A 13,354-nucleotide genomic window follows, 5' to 3' on the forward strand; every position below is an offset into this window, starting at 1 on the left:
ATGCTAAATAAAAATGTTGGCACTTTTTTAATTGTGCATGTGGGTGAATGTTCATTGTCAGACCTGGACATGGCATCACTTTGCAGCTTTCCGTCTGCATGGTGTCGGCACAGGAAGGCCCGCCCTCTGTGTCCTGACAGAGACGGGTCCTTGTCCTCTGTCCACGTCCACAGGAGGCGGAGCACGAGCTCCACGGATTCCAGGGCTCATAAACCGGGCAGGGAAGTTTGGTGCACACCAGAGTGCCATTCTCACACACACTACAGATGGAGGGGTGTTAAAAGAGGTCGAATAAAATCCTCATCATCGACATCTTGTAAAAAGTATGTTAAATAAACTCTAGAGACAAGTAGAACACGCCGGAACAGGCTATGAATTTGGCTTGTAACATTTATTTCTCCACATGTAAAATTAAATTCACATAAACTCTATTCTCACCAGGTGTTGCAGTCCACAGAGAGTTCCTCTTTAGGGTTAAACTCAAGTGTCCCATTGCCTGATGGGATTCCACAGCGGCATTCTGGCACTGACACACAGTGGCCGTCCTGCAACAACTGACCTCCTGCACACCGGCAACCTAATAAATTAAATAAATAATTAAAAATGAAAATTAAAGAAACAGATCTTGTATAACGGCGTAGTGATCAAAGCCTTTAAAAAGGTCCTGTACGTGTGAGAGGTTAATGATTACCTGGGTGACAGGCTCCCTGGAGACACTGCACGTGCTCCCATAAGTCAGTGCAGCTGCGGGGACATTGATTGGCACAATTCTCTTGGTAGGTCCGTCCCCTGTCCTCACAGCGCTCACCTTGGACATAAAGGACAATCAATCTTTTCCACACTTTGTAAAGTAAAAGATGAGCAAAGCTCCATGCATATGCATAATGCATCCTTGTTTATTATTGTTGCTATTATTAGAGTAGGATTGGAATGATGTGATTGGTCAGATTTGTGACAAGTACACATGTACATTATTTCGATTTCTAAACTGCTGGTTTCTACTTATGCAAATACAGTGACAGTATATGCCTTATTATAGTGAGTTTTCAAACAGCCGTACCTGGGCAGAGTCCCGTGTTACAGCTCTGACTCTGTGTCTGTTGGCTCCTACACTTGAGTCCTGGAGGAGAGGCCAGGGGCCATCTGTAGCGCTGTCGGACTCCACCGCTGCACGGCTCAGTGCAGGCTGTCCAGGCACTCCACGCACTCCACTGACACAGATCTTGGAAGAATAAAATTATTACTATTAACCTCCATCAATTCTATTCTTGTTCCAATTACGATGACTGTAATCATGAGGATGACTTCCATAATAGCTTTAACTACATTGCTCATTATCAACAATAACAGCAGCAGTGTAATTATCGTTTGTGGACTGCACAGGTCTGCCTGAGCTGGCGAGAGGTTTGATTTCTAAATCGAGTTTTTTCTACTTGTTCATACGGAATAGAAGCTCTGTGTTCCTCACTGAGCAGACATTTATACCACGAATGATGAAGCACAACACTTCACATATTTGACATGCAAGTGAAGCCAAAGGTCCATTGAGCTTTCTTTCATATCCAAAGGAGAAGAAAAGAATCAATGGGATGATAGAGTTGAAGCTCAAACACAAAAACAAAAAACAACACTAAAACTAATTAGCCAAACATGTTTGTTCCTTTTCCATTTTCACTCCTTTGGAAAATAAACGGAATAAGGCTGCAGCACAGATATATAAAAACAAAAAGTATGGTGTGCTGATTGTAAACTCTGAAGTACAACTAAAATTTAGATGTTTTCTGTTATCTAAAAAAATATTAAGAGTTATTGAGAATCAGCACTACTAGAAAACATGCAATAAAAACCAACTCAATATGCAGTTTGCAATCTGCAGAGTTTAGGTTTTGTTCTGTGGCCTCATCAGTGCAATCTCTACAGTCTTTGATTAGTTCATATTAGGGGAAAAAGGACACCATGTACAGTATATATAGGAGGACACATGTTAACAAAACAATATCATAGTGGCTACAGTCCCATTCTATCATAGAGTAGTCATTTAATTTGCTAACACTTCCAGCTGAAATCTTGGTGTAGTCACTGACTCTGAAGTGAACATGAACATCTACAATAACAAGATGATTAAAACCCTCCTAAGAAAAAAATCAAGAATCAAATCAATTATTAATCAAAGCCAGATGCGGAAAACTCACTATCATCAAGCTTAAAACTCTGTAATAGAATCCTAACATGTCATTTTAAAAAAATCAATCAGGCAGCTACATCTCATTCAGAATTCTGCTGCTAAAGCCCCCATTACGCTGAGAAAGTGAAATACATCCATCCAGCTCTCAGGGGTTTGACTGGCCTCAAGCGTGTCAAATAAGTGACTGAAATACATCTTTGATCTTCTGCTACGTTATGAACCATCAACTCTGAAACATCAGCTGTCTGACCCGTTGGGACATGTGTGGTCATTGATCAGAGGGTCAAAACTCAATACGTTGATGCAGTGTTCCCTTTTGAATCACTGCTCGTACTCTAAAATTGTATTTAATTAGACTTGAGATGTTTTAGCTGCTCTTCATTAGATTTGGTTCTGACCAATCAATTCTACAATTCAATTGTTATCAGACACTCTTATCTAATAATAACATACATTGAAGAGTAATAACACAAATAATGATCTAGAGTCTGTAAGTGCAGATGAACAGCTTTGAGTCTGATCGGACGCACAGGTGATGGCAGACAGAACGCAGAGGCAGAGCACAACAACACCAAAAGCATTCTAAATAACGTTGTTGTCGATATCAAGCAAGACCATCATCATATGCTACGTTCTAATTACCTTGAAACTGGGAAATCGGAGCTGGGAATGACGTCACACCCGAGCTGAGCGTGTTCCAGTTGCAAGTCAGAAAAGCAACATGGACGCCTCCAGGAGAACCCTTTGTTTTATTAGCTAACACCAGATGATAACAACGCACTATGTGATAGTTTGTGCACAAAAATGACATGACAGCATGTCCACAGAGAGAACTTGCACAATACTATCAGTGTGATTGATTTAATCACATAGAAAGAGGAGCAAGTGGCTAATAAATACTGTAGTTACAGCTTTAACGTACAGTTGATGCACATAGCAGACATGTTGGATTCTACCTCGGGCAACTCCAACTTTCTGACTAGTAAATACGACTTCAAGTTGCAGTTGACAGTTCCTAGTCGAAACAATCAAGTGGAACGCAGCAAAAGTCCTCATCAATATCCTTAAGTGCGTAGGTGTCCATGAAAGAGCAGGGTCTTTAACTTTTTCTTAAAGGTCACATATTGTCATGTCTTTGAGGTTTTTTGTTCTAACACACTGATCTTGTATTTCATCATGTCTACAAACCCCTCTGTTTCAGCCCTGCTCAGAACAGGCTGTTTCTGTGTCTGTAGCTTTAAATGTTAACTCGCTGTGTCTTACCACGCCCCTCTCTGGAAGAGCTTGGTTGTTTTAAACTTTCTCGCTCCATGTCTGATTGATTACGGTGAGAAGGCAGACTCAGAGGGCAGAACAAACACCTACCTGTGGAAGTGTCACCCACCTGGGGGAGGGATTACTGCCCTTTGTGATGTCACAAAGGGAACATCTCAAAAAGCTTGTTTGAGCACATATTTTCTAAAATTTGGAGCAGCCGAGGTTTACAGACAAGCTATTGACACACATTAGTGTAAGAATCCATGGTTAAGTGTATTTTGCCCACATTGTGAAATCTGTGTATTCTGTTTCATGAAATTACGGTCAAACTTTAATTTACTTTGTCTCAATCCTTTTTCCCTGTGTGTAACCATAACCATAATACTAGTTCTGTGTAAAGTTCTTGTTAATTAATACATTAATTTTCTTGCCCTTTGAGAATTGCTTCACAAAAAAATATGCCATGTATTGTATCCTTCCATATTTATGACACGCAGGATTCCTCTTTTCCCCAGAATAAGACATTCAGGAGCCACTTCAGCACCACACTTTGACCCAGTCTGTTAGTCCTTTTTTTTTTACACTGTCTTGCTTGTCTGCCTCTGAGTGGTTCACTGCTTTGTCAGCTTACACTGTTATGATAGGAGCAAAGTGTCAAAACTTCTGCAACACACCGAGGGGAACTTGAGTGAACCAAAACCTTAACATTCATTACTTTTCCTTCATGGTGGAGCGAAGGGAACAGCTGGAGCCTAAAAAGGGCAGACTGAGGAAGAGACTTCACTTTTTGACTGAAGGAAAGAACTCTCTTGATTCAGAGTAAAGTTAGACAATGACTTTTACCTCTGCAGATGTTTGCATCTGGACAGAGCCTCTCTTCCACAAGTGGTCCTGGACACTGGCTCTCCTCTTCTTCTTTTGGGACAGGGAAACCCGAGTCCAGGTCCAAACAAGCCCGGAAACGCCTCTGTATTGAGAGCATTTTACCGCTGCTGATGAGTTCGGCTTCAAAGTTGCTTTGCAGGGGGAAAGAAGAGGGTACACAGGGAGAACAAGGAGTCCACTGTGACCACTCACTGAGGATGACTGAAAGCAGAAAGAAGAAAAAAAAACAGGAAATGATTATTTACCAGGAGCTCTTTACCCAAATCCACTCTCTACTTGCTCACTTGCTTTTGTACCTTCACACTCTCTCATGTCGCACTGCAAACTTCCATTATGGCAAAGGCTGAAAGACAGAGAAGAGCCAAACATCAAAAGTTATTAGATAGATAGATAGATAGATAGATAGATAGATAGATAGATAGATAGATAGATAGATAGATAGATAGATAGATAGATAGATAGATAGATAGATAGATAGATAGATAGATAGATAGATAGATAGATAGATAGATACTTTATTGATCCCGAAGGAAATTCAAGAAATTTAATGACAACATGTCACACTGAGTGATCGATCCCAAACAATCAGACAAGCAGGGAGGAGAAATAAGCTGAGAGTTTGGTTACTTAGTGCACATCAGTTTGTCTAATATGCTGTTTTTAAAATAGTCGACAACTTAACTACTTTGGTATAAAAGGTCACTGACACAGAAAACAGATGACCCTCTACCAAAGAAGGTAATGAAAATAGTACAACCTGTGGAATCAAAAAGGGCGGTTTTGTGATTCCTCAGCTGTCCACGTATGGTTGTGTGTTCTTTATATGATGACAGTTAAAAATATTAAAACAACATATTTAGGTCTTTCACACTTGCAGAAAACTCCAGAAAAACAACTAATATTTTCAGGAGGAGCTGTATGAGTGCATGCAAACAGCCAAATGTTTCATCCTCGGCAAGTCTGAGTGAGCTCATGTGAGAACGCAGCAGGATAATCTGCGGAGAATTCACCTCGAGCCAATAGGAGGAGGGAGGTGATGGTCCTGATTCACGATGCATAGAGTGCATGTATACGACTGCTATGAGCTGTGTATGTAATTAAATGGCTGCATTCTTTTTTCTGTTCGTCAGTATGATGTTCTCCGCTCTTTTGTTGATAGTGACTCCGTCTTTTTAAACCTCATGTCTTCCATCAGGTTCAAAAGGGCATATGGGAAAACTGAACTGATAAAACTGACAGTTTTTTGAGTAGACACAGCCCTACCAAGTACTGCAGCCGACGGTGACAGTGCCCCCCTGTGGGATGGTCACAGGTGTGGGTGGCTGTCCTGATGCCTGGTCCTGAAGGTGGACACAGCCACACTGCTCTGGAGGAACACAGGTTCCATTTAGCTGCAGCAGACCCTGGGGCGTAGACGAGGAGTCATTTAAAAAAAAATGCGAGGCAGATTTTGTGGAAGGAGTGCATGAAAACATAATCAGAGTTCATAAGAGTGAATATTGGACTGGCAGGGGGATGGGATGACTTGGTGATAAATGTTCCAGATTCCAGTAAATTATGATTATATGTGCAAGTGTCAGTTATAATAATGTTTCACTTCCGCTGTGTGAGCAATAAGAGATCATTTGCAGCATGTGAAAGTATTCAATAGGACATAAAAGTCAATGAAGCTTGTTGGATGAAAGTTTTCTTGTAACTGGGGAGCTGCTTGGTATTTAAAATGTCATCCCTCTCCCCGACAGCTGTATGAGCGTCCATCGATTAAAGAGGTCTGTTCAGGTTTTTGCAATAAATCTAAGCTGAAAACTTCCAAACTGGGTCAAATAAGATAAAACTGCCATTACACCAAAAGTCAAAGTGATGCATTAACAACACATTTCACTGTTGAAATTCATGCTCGTATATTTTTTGTTCTGGTGCATAATGTACTGTTGAAATGCTACTGGCTAGAAACACAAGTTAGCACGCACAGAGCTTGCATTTCGTTCTTACCTTCTTCTTTTTTTTTTTTTTTTTTTTTTTCACTGTTTTAAAACTCTGATCTCAAGTAAACACATTTTTTCTTTATTTTCAGGTTTGGTGAACCACACAGTTTATAAATTCCACCACCAGGGGGCTTTCCATTATAACAATAACAGAAGATGACGTCGAGGCAGGCAGGGAATTGTTGGAGTGATTCTCTCTGTAAATACACCCCCAATAAAAAAAGCTAAATTTGGAAATGACCCAAGTCAATATGAACAGGTGCTTAGTCTAATTTAGATTGTTTTATGTCTTCCTTTTATTATAGTCTTTGTTGTAACATCTGGTGTTTGCACGGCAATCACAATCAGGTCTATCATGGTCACAAGACACATCCCACAGTGGATATGATAGCTGTCTGTAGACAAGCTTTGGATATGATGAGGATGATACAGTTTGATCTTTTTTTTATTATCTTTAAATTTTTTTGTGAATAGAATTGTGGGTGTGATTGTTGATTTATCCTTTACATCCTATAAAACAGAGTAAGGCTCATAACATATTTACCTGGGGGCAGTAGCAGCCAGGTGTGCACTCCTTGACACCTGAACATTGATCTCGATCGCCCTGCAGTGCACACTGTTTCTCACAGGGTGCACCGCATGCTGAGAACACAAACGGGGCTTCACAATCTAAAAAAACAGAGACGAATATTAAGTTCGGAATATCATGTTTAAAATAAATTCCACATGATTTACAAGTTGTTGTTTTTTTTTTCTTCTGAATGGTGGTTTACTTACTGTCACATTGACCCAGACTGCATGTCCTGCTTTGTGTTTCAACAGGAGTGCACTGTTGCCCCCTGGTGGCCGGCGAGAGGGCTACACGGTAGCGCTGCTGCTTCTGAGACTCACAGGAACACTTAGACCAAACACTCCACTGAGACATGGGACAGCCTGCAGGAGCAAACAAATCAATTATTCTGCTGCTGCAAGCAACAAACACATCATGGCACTTACTCTGTAATTTATGAAGCACCACTTGAACTTGTACTCACGAGACCCTGAGCTTTTCCTTGCAATAACTTGGAGAACATTACATTTCCCATTTGTACAATCACTATTAATCAGTCTAAACAGCACCAACTACAAAATCAGAGTCAAAGCAAAGACGAACACAAAGGTAATACAATTCTAATAACAACAAAAACACCAATGGTATCAGATCAATCGTTGCAATAATCAAAAGCTGAATTTAGCTGAGGAAGAGTTTACTTTTACTTTTCATTCACTTTTTTTTTTAACCAATGAGAACTACTTTTGCACTCCTCACACTCTTCACTTAAGCTCATAGACATTTACTGAGAACAGTTACAGCATCCTTAACACCACAGGGAGCAACATGAAAAAACATTAAAAAACCCAGGTGAGGTTTGTGGTATGTATACTGTTATTATGGATTTATGCTGTAAATAATCTAAATGATTATATGTGATGGGCTCAACTTAACCCTGGGCTGATCCCGTCTTGGGGATTCGACTTTAAAAGAAGACCTTCGTAAGTTACCGACTTCATCACAATAGACAAAGTTGAACCACAGCTGTCTACCCGAGATGAAAGTTTTGTTTTGCCAGGTGAAGCTTTTCGCAAAAAATAAGTAAATAAATAAATCCCAAACTACTCAAAACAAGCAAAGAACAAACAGGCTGCTCTTTTCTAAAAATAAAAGAGGTTAAGATAAATATTACCAGGCTTATTGCCAGGTTCTGTGTGTACACACCTGGACAGGGCTGTTTGTAACACAGCTGGGTCTCCTCTCTGTTCCTCTCGGCCTCGATCTCAGAGGGACACGCTGCATCGCCTGCCTCCTCACACACACACAACCTGCGGCGTGACACAGCACCCGCGCCACAGCTCCGAGAACACGGTGACCATGGCGACCAAGGACATAGGTCATCTGTAGATGAAAGGTTCAATATGATCAGAGATAATCACTATATGATCCTGATGTGCTGATGTTTTTCGACTAAGATTACACATACATTATATACATGTATGTGTTGTAATATTAGCACTTTAAATTATTATAGAGGAACATATATATGAATATAAAGAGGCCTTTCTTCACAAACCTAGACAGGGACGGGTGTGACAGTGCTGTGTTTCTCTCTCTGGCCCGCTGCACTGAGAGCCATTGTTCCGTGGAGGAGGATTGATACAGGCGTGGGTTCGCACCTGTGTGCCCTGACCACATGTCACTGAGCAGTCAGACCATACTGACCACGGGGTCCAACCGCCATCCACTGGCAAAAAAGACACAAGATTAAAGCAATCAATAATTCTACTTTGAAGGCAACCGAACAACAACGGGAATAAGTTGTGAAATCACAGAACAGAAGATTTTCCCCGGACTGTCGTCTCTATCACAGCTCACTTTGTAATGTGTCTTTAAAATTAAAGACATTGACCCACCTCTGCAGTCAATGACCTGGCAGTAATCTCCCTCTGGAGTGCATGTGCTAGGAGGCAAAACAAATGAAGACCGTATTTGAAATGCAGTCTTTTTAAGTACAACTTTGAATCAAAGTTCTCGACCTTCCAGCAGCAGATTCAGTATTATTGATTCAGTATATTTTTTGCATGCATCTCACCATTGTTTACACTCGCCCTGCAGCCAGGTGTCTCCCACATGAAGCTCCTGGTTGTCATGGAGACAGAGAGGTGGGCAAAGTCCTGGGTCGCAGGATTTATGCTGGACTTCCTCAAAATGGCATTCTGATCCTTCACTCTCTGGGACCAGCGACCTGAGACACACAGGACAGAATATTTCAAATAAACACCCTTAACAGGACTGAAGACTTAACAAGCATACAATAATAGAAAACAACTCTGCATTCATAAACTAGATTTGTGAGTGTCTTTTTTGCACACCTGTATCTGGTTCTTTGGCCCTGCCCACAAGAAACACTGCAGGACGCCCAGCTGGACCAGGAGCTCCAAACACAGGAAGGCTGGCAGCTTTGATTGGTGCAGAGGAGCTGTCCATCAGAGCAGCTGCAGTTGTTACAGTCCACCTGGTGCCAACTGCCAGCCGCCCAAATCTGCCCCAGTGAGTCCACACAGTCACACTGCCAAAGCTGCACACACACTCCGCCCTGTTGCAATTGACCTGGACACACAAACACAAATAGAAGAGTTATTTTAACACTGTACTACCTTGATGAGCAGATATAATGTAAGGCTTTCATCAGACATTATGACATACACTGGTGCAGCAGATTAAGAGTCGCACCAACTCACAGGCAACCACACTCCAAAGATAACTCAAAAACAACAGGCTCCTGGTCCACAAAAACACTGTAAGGTCTAAAAAGCTTTAACAGGGTTTTTCTTTCATTTGACCAGATTTTGAGATAAATAGTTTCCTTCGCACAAATTGGAGGGGAGAAAATTTGACACCTCAAGACGATTTCTCAAGATTGCGTCTTCATTAGTAAAGTAAAAAGGCAGGGGGTCATTTTGACGCACTGCAGATATGTGTTGAGATGTTTAAACCCTAAAATTCCCTTGAAGACGTTTTAGTAAACGCAGTAGGATCCTTCGCACATCCTCGGGCTGCTGTCGATGAATTCAAATGTCCTGGCATGACACATTGTTCCAATTCTTCTCCTGATGCAAAATGGTATGATAAACGTGTGTGTGAAAGTAATAAAAATAATCACAGGGCATTTTTATCAGCTTAATGTCTAAAAGCTGCAGCCCTAGTTGTAGTGGAGATTGCTGCACTTGAGCTCTAATGATGGAGGAAGTGCGAGGAATCAGGAGATTTGTCTGCTCGATATTTCGATTGATAAGCAAGCTACATTTATTTCACCTAAGTTGTTGTCGGTGTTGATGTGCAAGAGTTGGATGACCTAAAAAAAAAAGCTCCTTCACATTTACATAACAATGAATACTTTTTTGTTGTTAAGTTGAGCTAACCCTAAAAGACAATGTTACAACGCCATCGTGGTATCAAAAGTCACGACTAACTTTGGGCAATTTTGCGTATTCAGAGACACAGACAGACAGACACACACACAGACAGACACACACACACAGACACACACACACACACACACACACACACACACACAGACACACACACAGGCTTATCTGTTCATAAACTGATATTAGCATCAGTGCCTTTAGGGCAGCGACAGCCGGGCTGACATTCAGTGTTTCCTTGGCACTCGATTCCCTGCTGGAGGTCTGAGCAGCGCTGTGGGCACTCGTTGGCACACAAAACGAACTCCTGGCCCAGCGGGCAGCCTTTCTCGTCTGACAAAACACAAACAGAAGGTCAGGAATTTTCTCATGATGCTGCAGGCATAAAGTGCCTCACCAAGAATGCTGATTGCAGGCTGCATTGAATCTTTAAACGCAAAGACTCGCTTAAAAAAAAAACAAAAAAAAACTGACATATCAAAATCAGAAGGAGCTCATGCATCCAACAGGAGAATTATACATTTGAGTTAAATGACCATTAATGTTAGCAAAGGATGAACTGTCCGCTGGGTCAAAACTGTTGGGGGTGTCTCACCGCAGGGTTTGGTGTTACAGGGTTTGACCTGGTTCTTCTCTCCTTTGCACTTCTTCCCTCCGTTCTTTGGGGGAGGGCTGGAGCAGGTGCGTGTGCGTATGGAGCGCCCGCCACCACAGCGCTTATCACAGCGGGACCAGGGACTCCAACGAGACCAACCTCCATCCACTGCAGCAAGAGACACACAAACATGGACCTCTTACATGTATATGAACACACACACCCATATTTGGGTGAGGAAAAATGGAGATATCGATATGTCAGCCAATTTCTTTGGTAGATCTATCCTCAATTTTTAGATATTTAGAGTTCTGATTGATATAGATAAAAATATTTATATAGATATTTATGAATCGTAGTATCGGGGCTCAATCAATATTGGCTTTTTATCGTCATGGTGCAAGCACTGAACACAGAGTGAATCTACTCAGACTTGATTTAACATATCATCTGTTCTGGAGCCGAAAACTCAGACTTTCCCCCCTGAGGGTAAATCAAGTCAGAGCTCAGGGTTCGACTGAGAGTTTGTTCAACCTTTTCTCTAAAATTGACCCCTGGCCTTCTTTTCAAACTCCAACGGTCTGAATTCTCCCTTTGCATTGTCTGTAATCAGGGCATCAAGGAAGCTCCTTCAGTGTTACTCGATCCAGCCCTTTGAAGACAAGACCATACATAAGATCCTGTGATTAAATGTAATGTGCTTGTATGGAGCACTACACACGATGAAATTGGCCTTAAGTTACAAAGAACTTACTCTTCATTACGAACCATGACAGAAAGAATATGAAAGAAGAAGAAGATTGAAGTTAGTTGTTCTATTGTTAAGTGCTTTTCATTGTTCCTCTAAAATATCAACACCATGTCTAGTTTTATTGCTGACAAATCATTTTGTCATCTTAAGAAGAATTTTAAAAATATAGTTTAACATCCCAACACAATGACGACTCCTGAGAGGAAAGTGAAACACTGAGGCTTCACAGACCCTACATGTTCCAAAATGTTTTTTTCAAAACTGCAGGCCAACTCAACCATCTGATCAGCCAGCTTGCCTCTGCAGGGCTTGATGTTACAGAAGCGATGCTCCTGGTTTCCTCCCAGGATGTCTTCACACCAGGAGCCGTTGGTCCCCGGGCTGAGGAAGGTCCGGATCCTCTGCTGCTGACCCACTCCACAAGACCGCGAACAGGAGTTCCACTCGCCCCATTCTGTCCAGGAACAGTTTTTCTGTGCACAGTCACCTCCCACACACACTTCAGCTCCATCTGGGAACATAAGACAAAAGACTCCTGGATGTAGTTTTTAAAGCATTGGATTTGTTGCTGACATCTTTCTCCTTTTCTGTCTTACGACGACTTGTTATCATCACAGTAATGCTGCCAATTCAGAGCTACTTTTCAACCCAGCTCAATTTAATGACAGTTTATCAAGTTTGTTTGAAGGCAGAAGAACATCTGTAACATTCAAATGAAAATACAAATCATAACCAACATTGTCTCTCTGCATTTCATAATGTTCCCACACACACACACACACACACACACACACACACACACACACACACACACACGGTATAATAATTGTTTCTACATTCCAGATATGTTTGTTTGTGCAAACTTTTTTAATCAACCCCTTTGATGGAACTGAGACTTGGGATGAAGGCGGAAAGCTGCCTATCTCCGGTTTAGATTTGGACATTAACATCTTGGGTACGAATAAAACTTGCTCATATTCCCAAACACTACAGCGCGCTCATACTGATCTTTTTCATGTTTGAATAAAATGTCGACTTCCACATTTAAAAAATCTGTTCTGTCTTCTCTGCGATAAGCATGAGGGAACATAACAAACCAAACCTCAACACAAATAATCCCAAACACCAAAGCAAAGCCGTGTTTTAAAGCTCAGTTAGTGTGGAGATTTGCTCACTTCATGTTTACACACACACACACACACACACACACACACACACACACACACACACACACACACACACACACACACACACACACACACACACACACACACACACACACACACACACACACACACACACACACACACACACACACACACACACACACACACACACACACACACACTACATATTTCCTCTGTTTCTGAACATAAGAACTCTAATGATGAGAGGGGGAGAGACAAGAGGTTGTACCTGGGCACTGGGGGAGGTTACAGGCCTTCTCTTGGTGAGAGCTTCCAGAGCAGGGAGGTTTGTCACACTGTCGATGGCGGGACTTCATGGCTGGGCTCCGAGCATCAGTGCATGTCTTAGTGCAGGGACTCCACAGTGACCACGGAGAGAAACCAGCATCTTCATCTGCAGAACACAGAAGCAAAAATCAGGAAATATATAGAAATCATTTTAAATCTTTCATACACATGAAGGTCAAGAATCCAGACACAAGCTGTCAGAGGCAAATGAAAATAAAACACTTCTTTACCAACCTTTGTCTTTCGATGACAAGTATT

The 13,354-nt window shown here is 41.6% G+C and overlaps 1 protein-coding gene across 1 annotated transcript in view; it reads right to left on the bottom strand.

Annotated features, from left to right (window-relative positions):
* sspo (SCO-spondin) overlaps window positions 1-13,354 on the bottom strand; it is an 80,691-nt gene that overhangs the window by 20,809 nt on the left and 46,528 nt on the right. The window contains exons 89-106 of the mRNA XM_079361640.1: window positions 13,038-13,202; window positions 11,920-12,132; window positions 10,871-11,038; window positions 10,474-10,608; window positions 9,220-9,457; window positions 8,940-9,092; window positions 8,761-8,807; window positions 8,421-8,591; window positions 8,069-8,245; window positions 7,090-7,245; window positions 6,857-6,981; window positions 5,591-5,730; window positions 4,624-4,670; window positions 4,286-4,528; window positions 1,061-1,222; window positions 692-808; window positions 439-577; window positions 64-260 (exon numbers count right to left, since the gene is read on the bottom strand). Coding sequence (XP_079217766.1) covers window positions 64-260; window positions 439-577; window positions 692-808; window positions 1,061-1,222; window positions 4,286-4,528; window positions 4,624-4,670; window positions 5,591-5,730; window positions 6,857-6,981; window positions 7,090-7,245; window positions 8,069-8,245; window positions 8,421-8,591; window positions 8,761-8,807; window positions 8,940-9,092; window positions 9,220-9,457; window positions 10,474-10,608; window positions 10,871-11,038; window positions 11,920-12,132; window positions 13,038-13,202 — 2,793 coding nt within the window. The remainder of the gene's footprint in view (window positions 1-63; window positions 261-438; window positions 578-691; window positions 809-1,060; window positions 1,223-4,285; window positions 4,529-4,623; window positions 4,671-5,590; window positions 5,731-6,856; window positions 6,982-7,089; window positions 7,246-8,068; window positions 8,246-8,420; window positions 8,592-8,760; window positions 8,808-8,939; window positions 9,093-9,219; window positions 9,458-10,473; window positions 10,609-10,870; window positions 11,039-11,919; window positions 12,133-13,037; window positions 13,203-13,354) is intronic.

Source organism: Symphodus melops, assembly GCF_947650265.1.
Source record: "Symphodus melops genome assembly, chromosome: 14".
Lineage (NCBI taxonomy): Eukaryota > Metazoa > Chordata > Actinopteri > Labriformes > Labridae > Symphodus > Symphodus melops.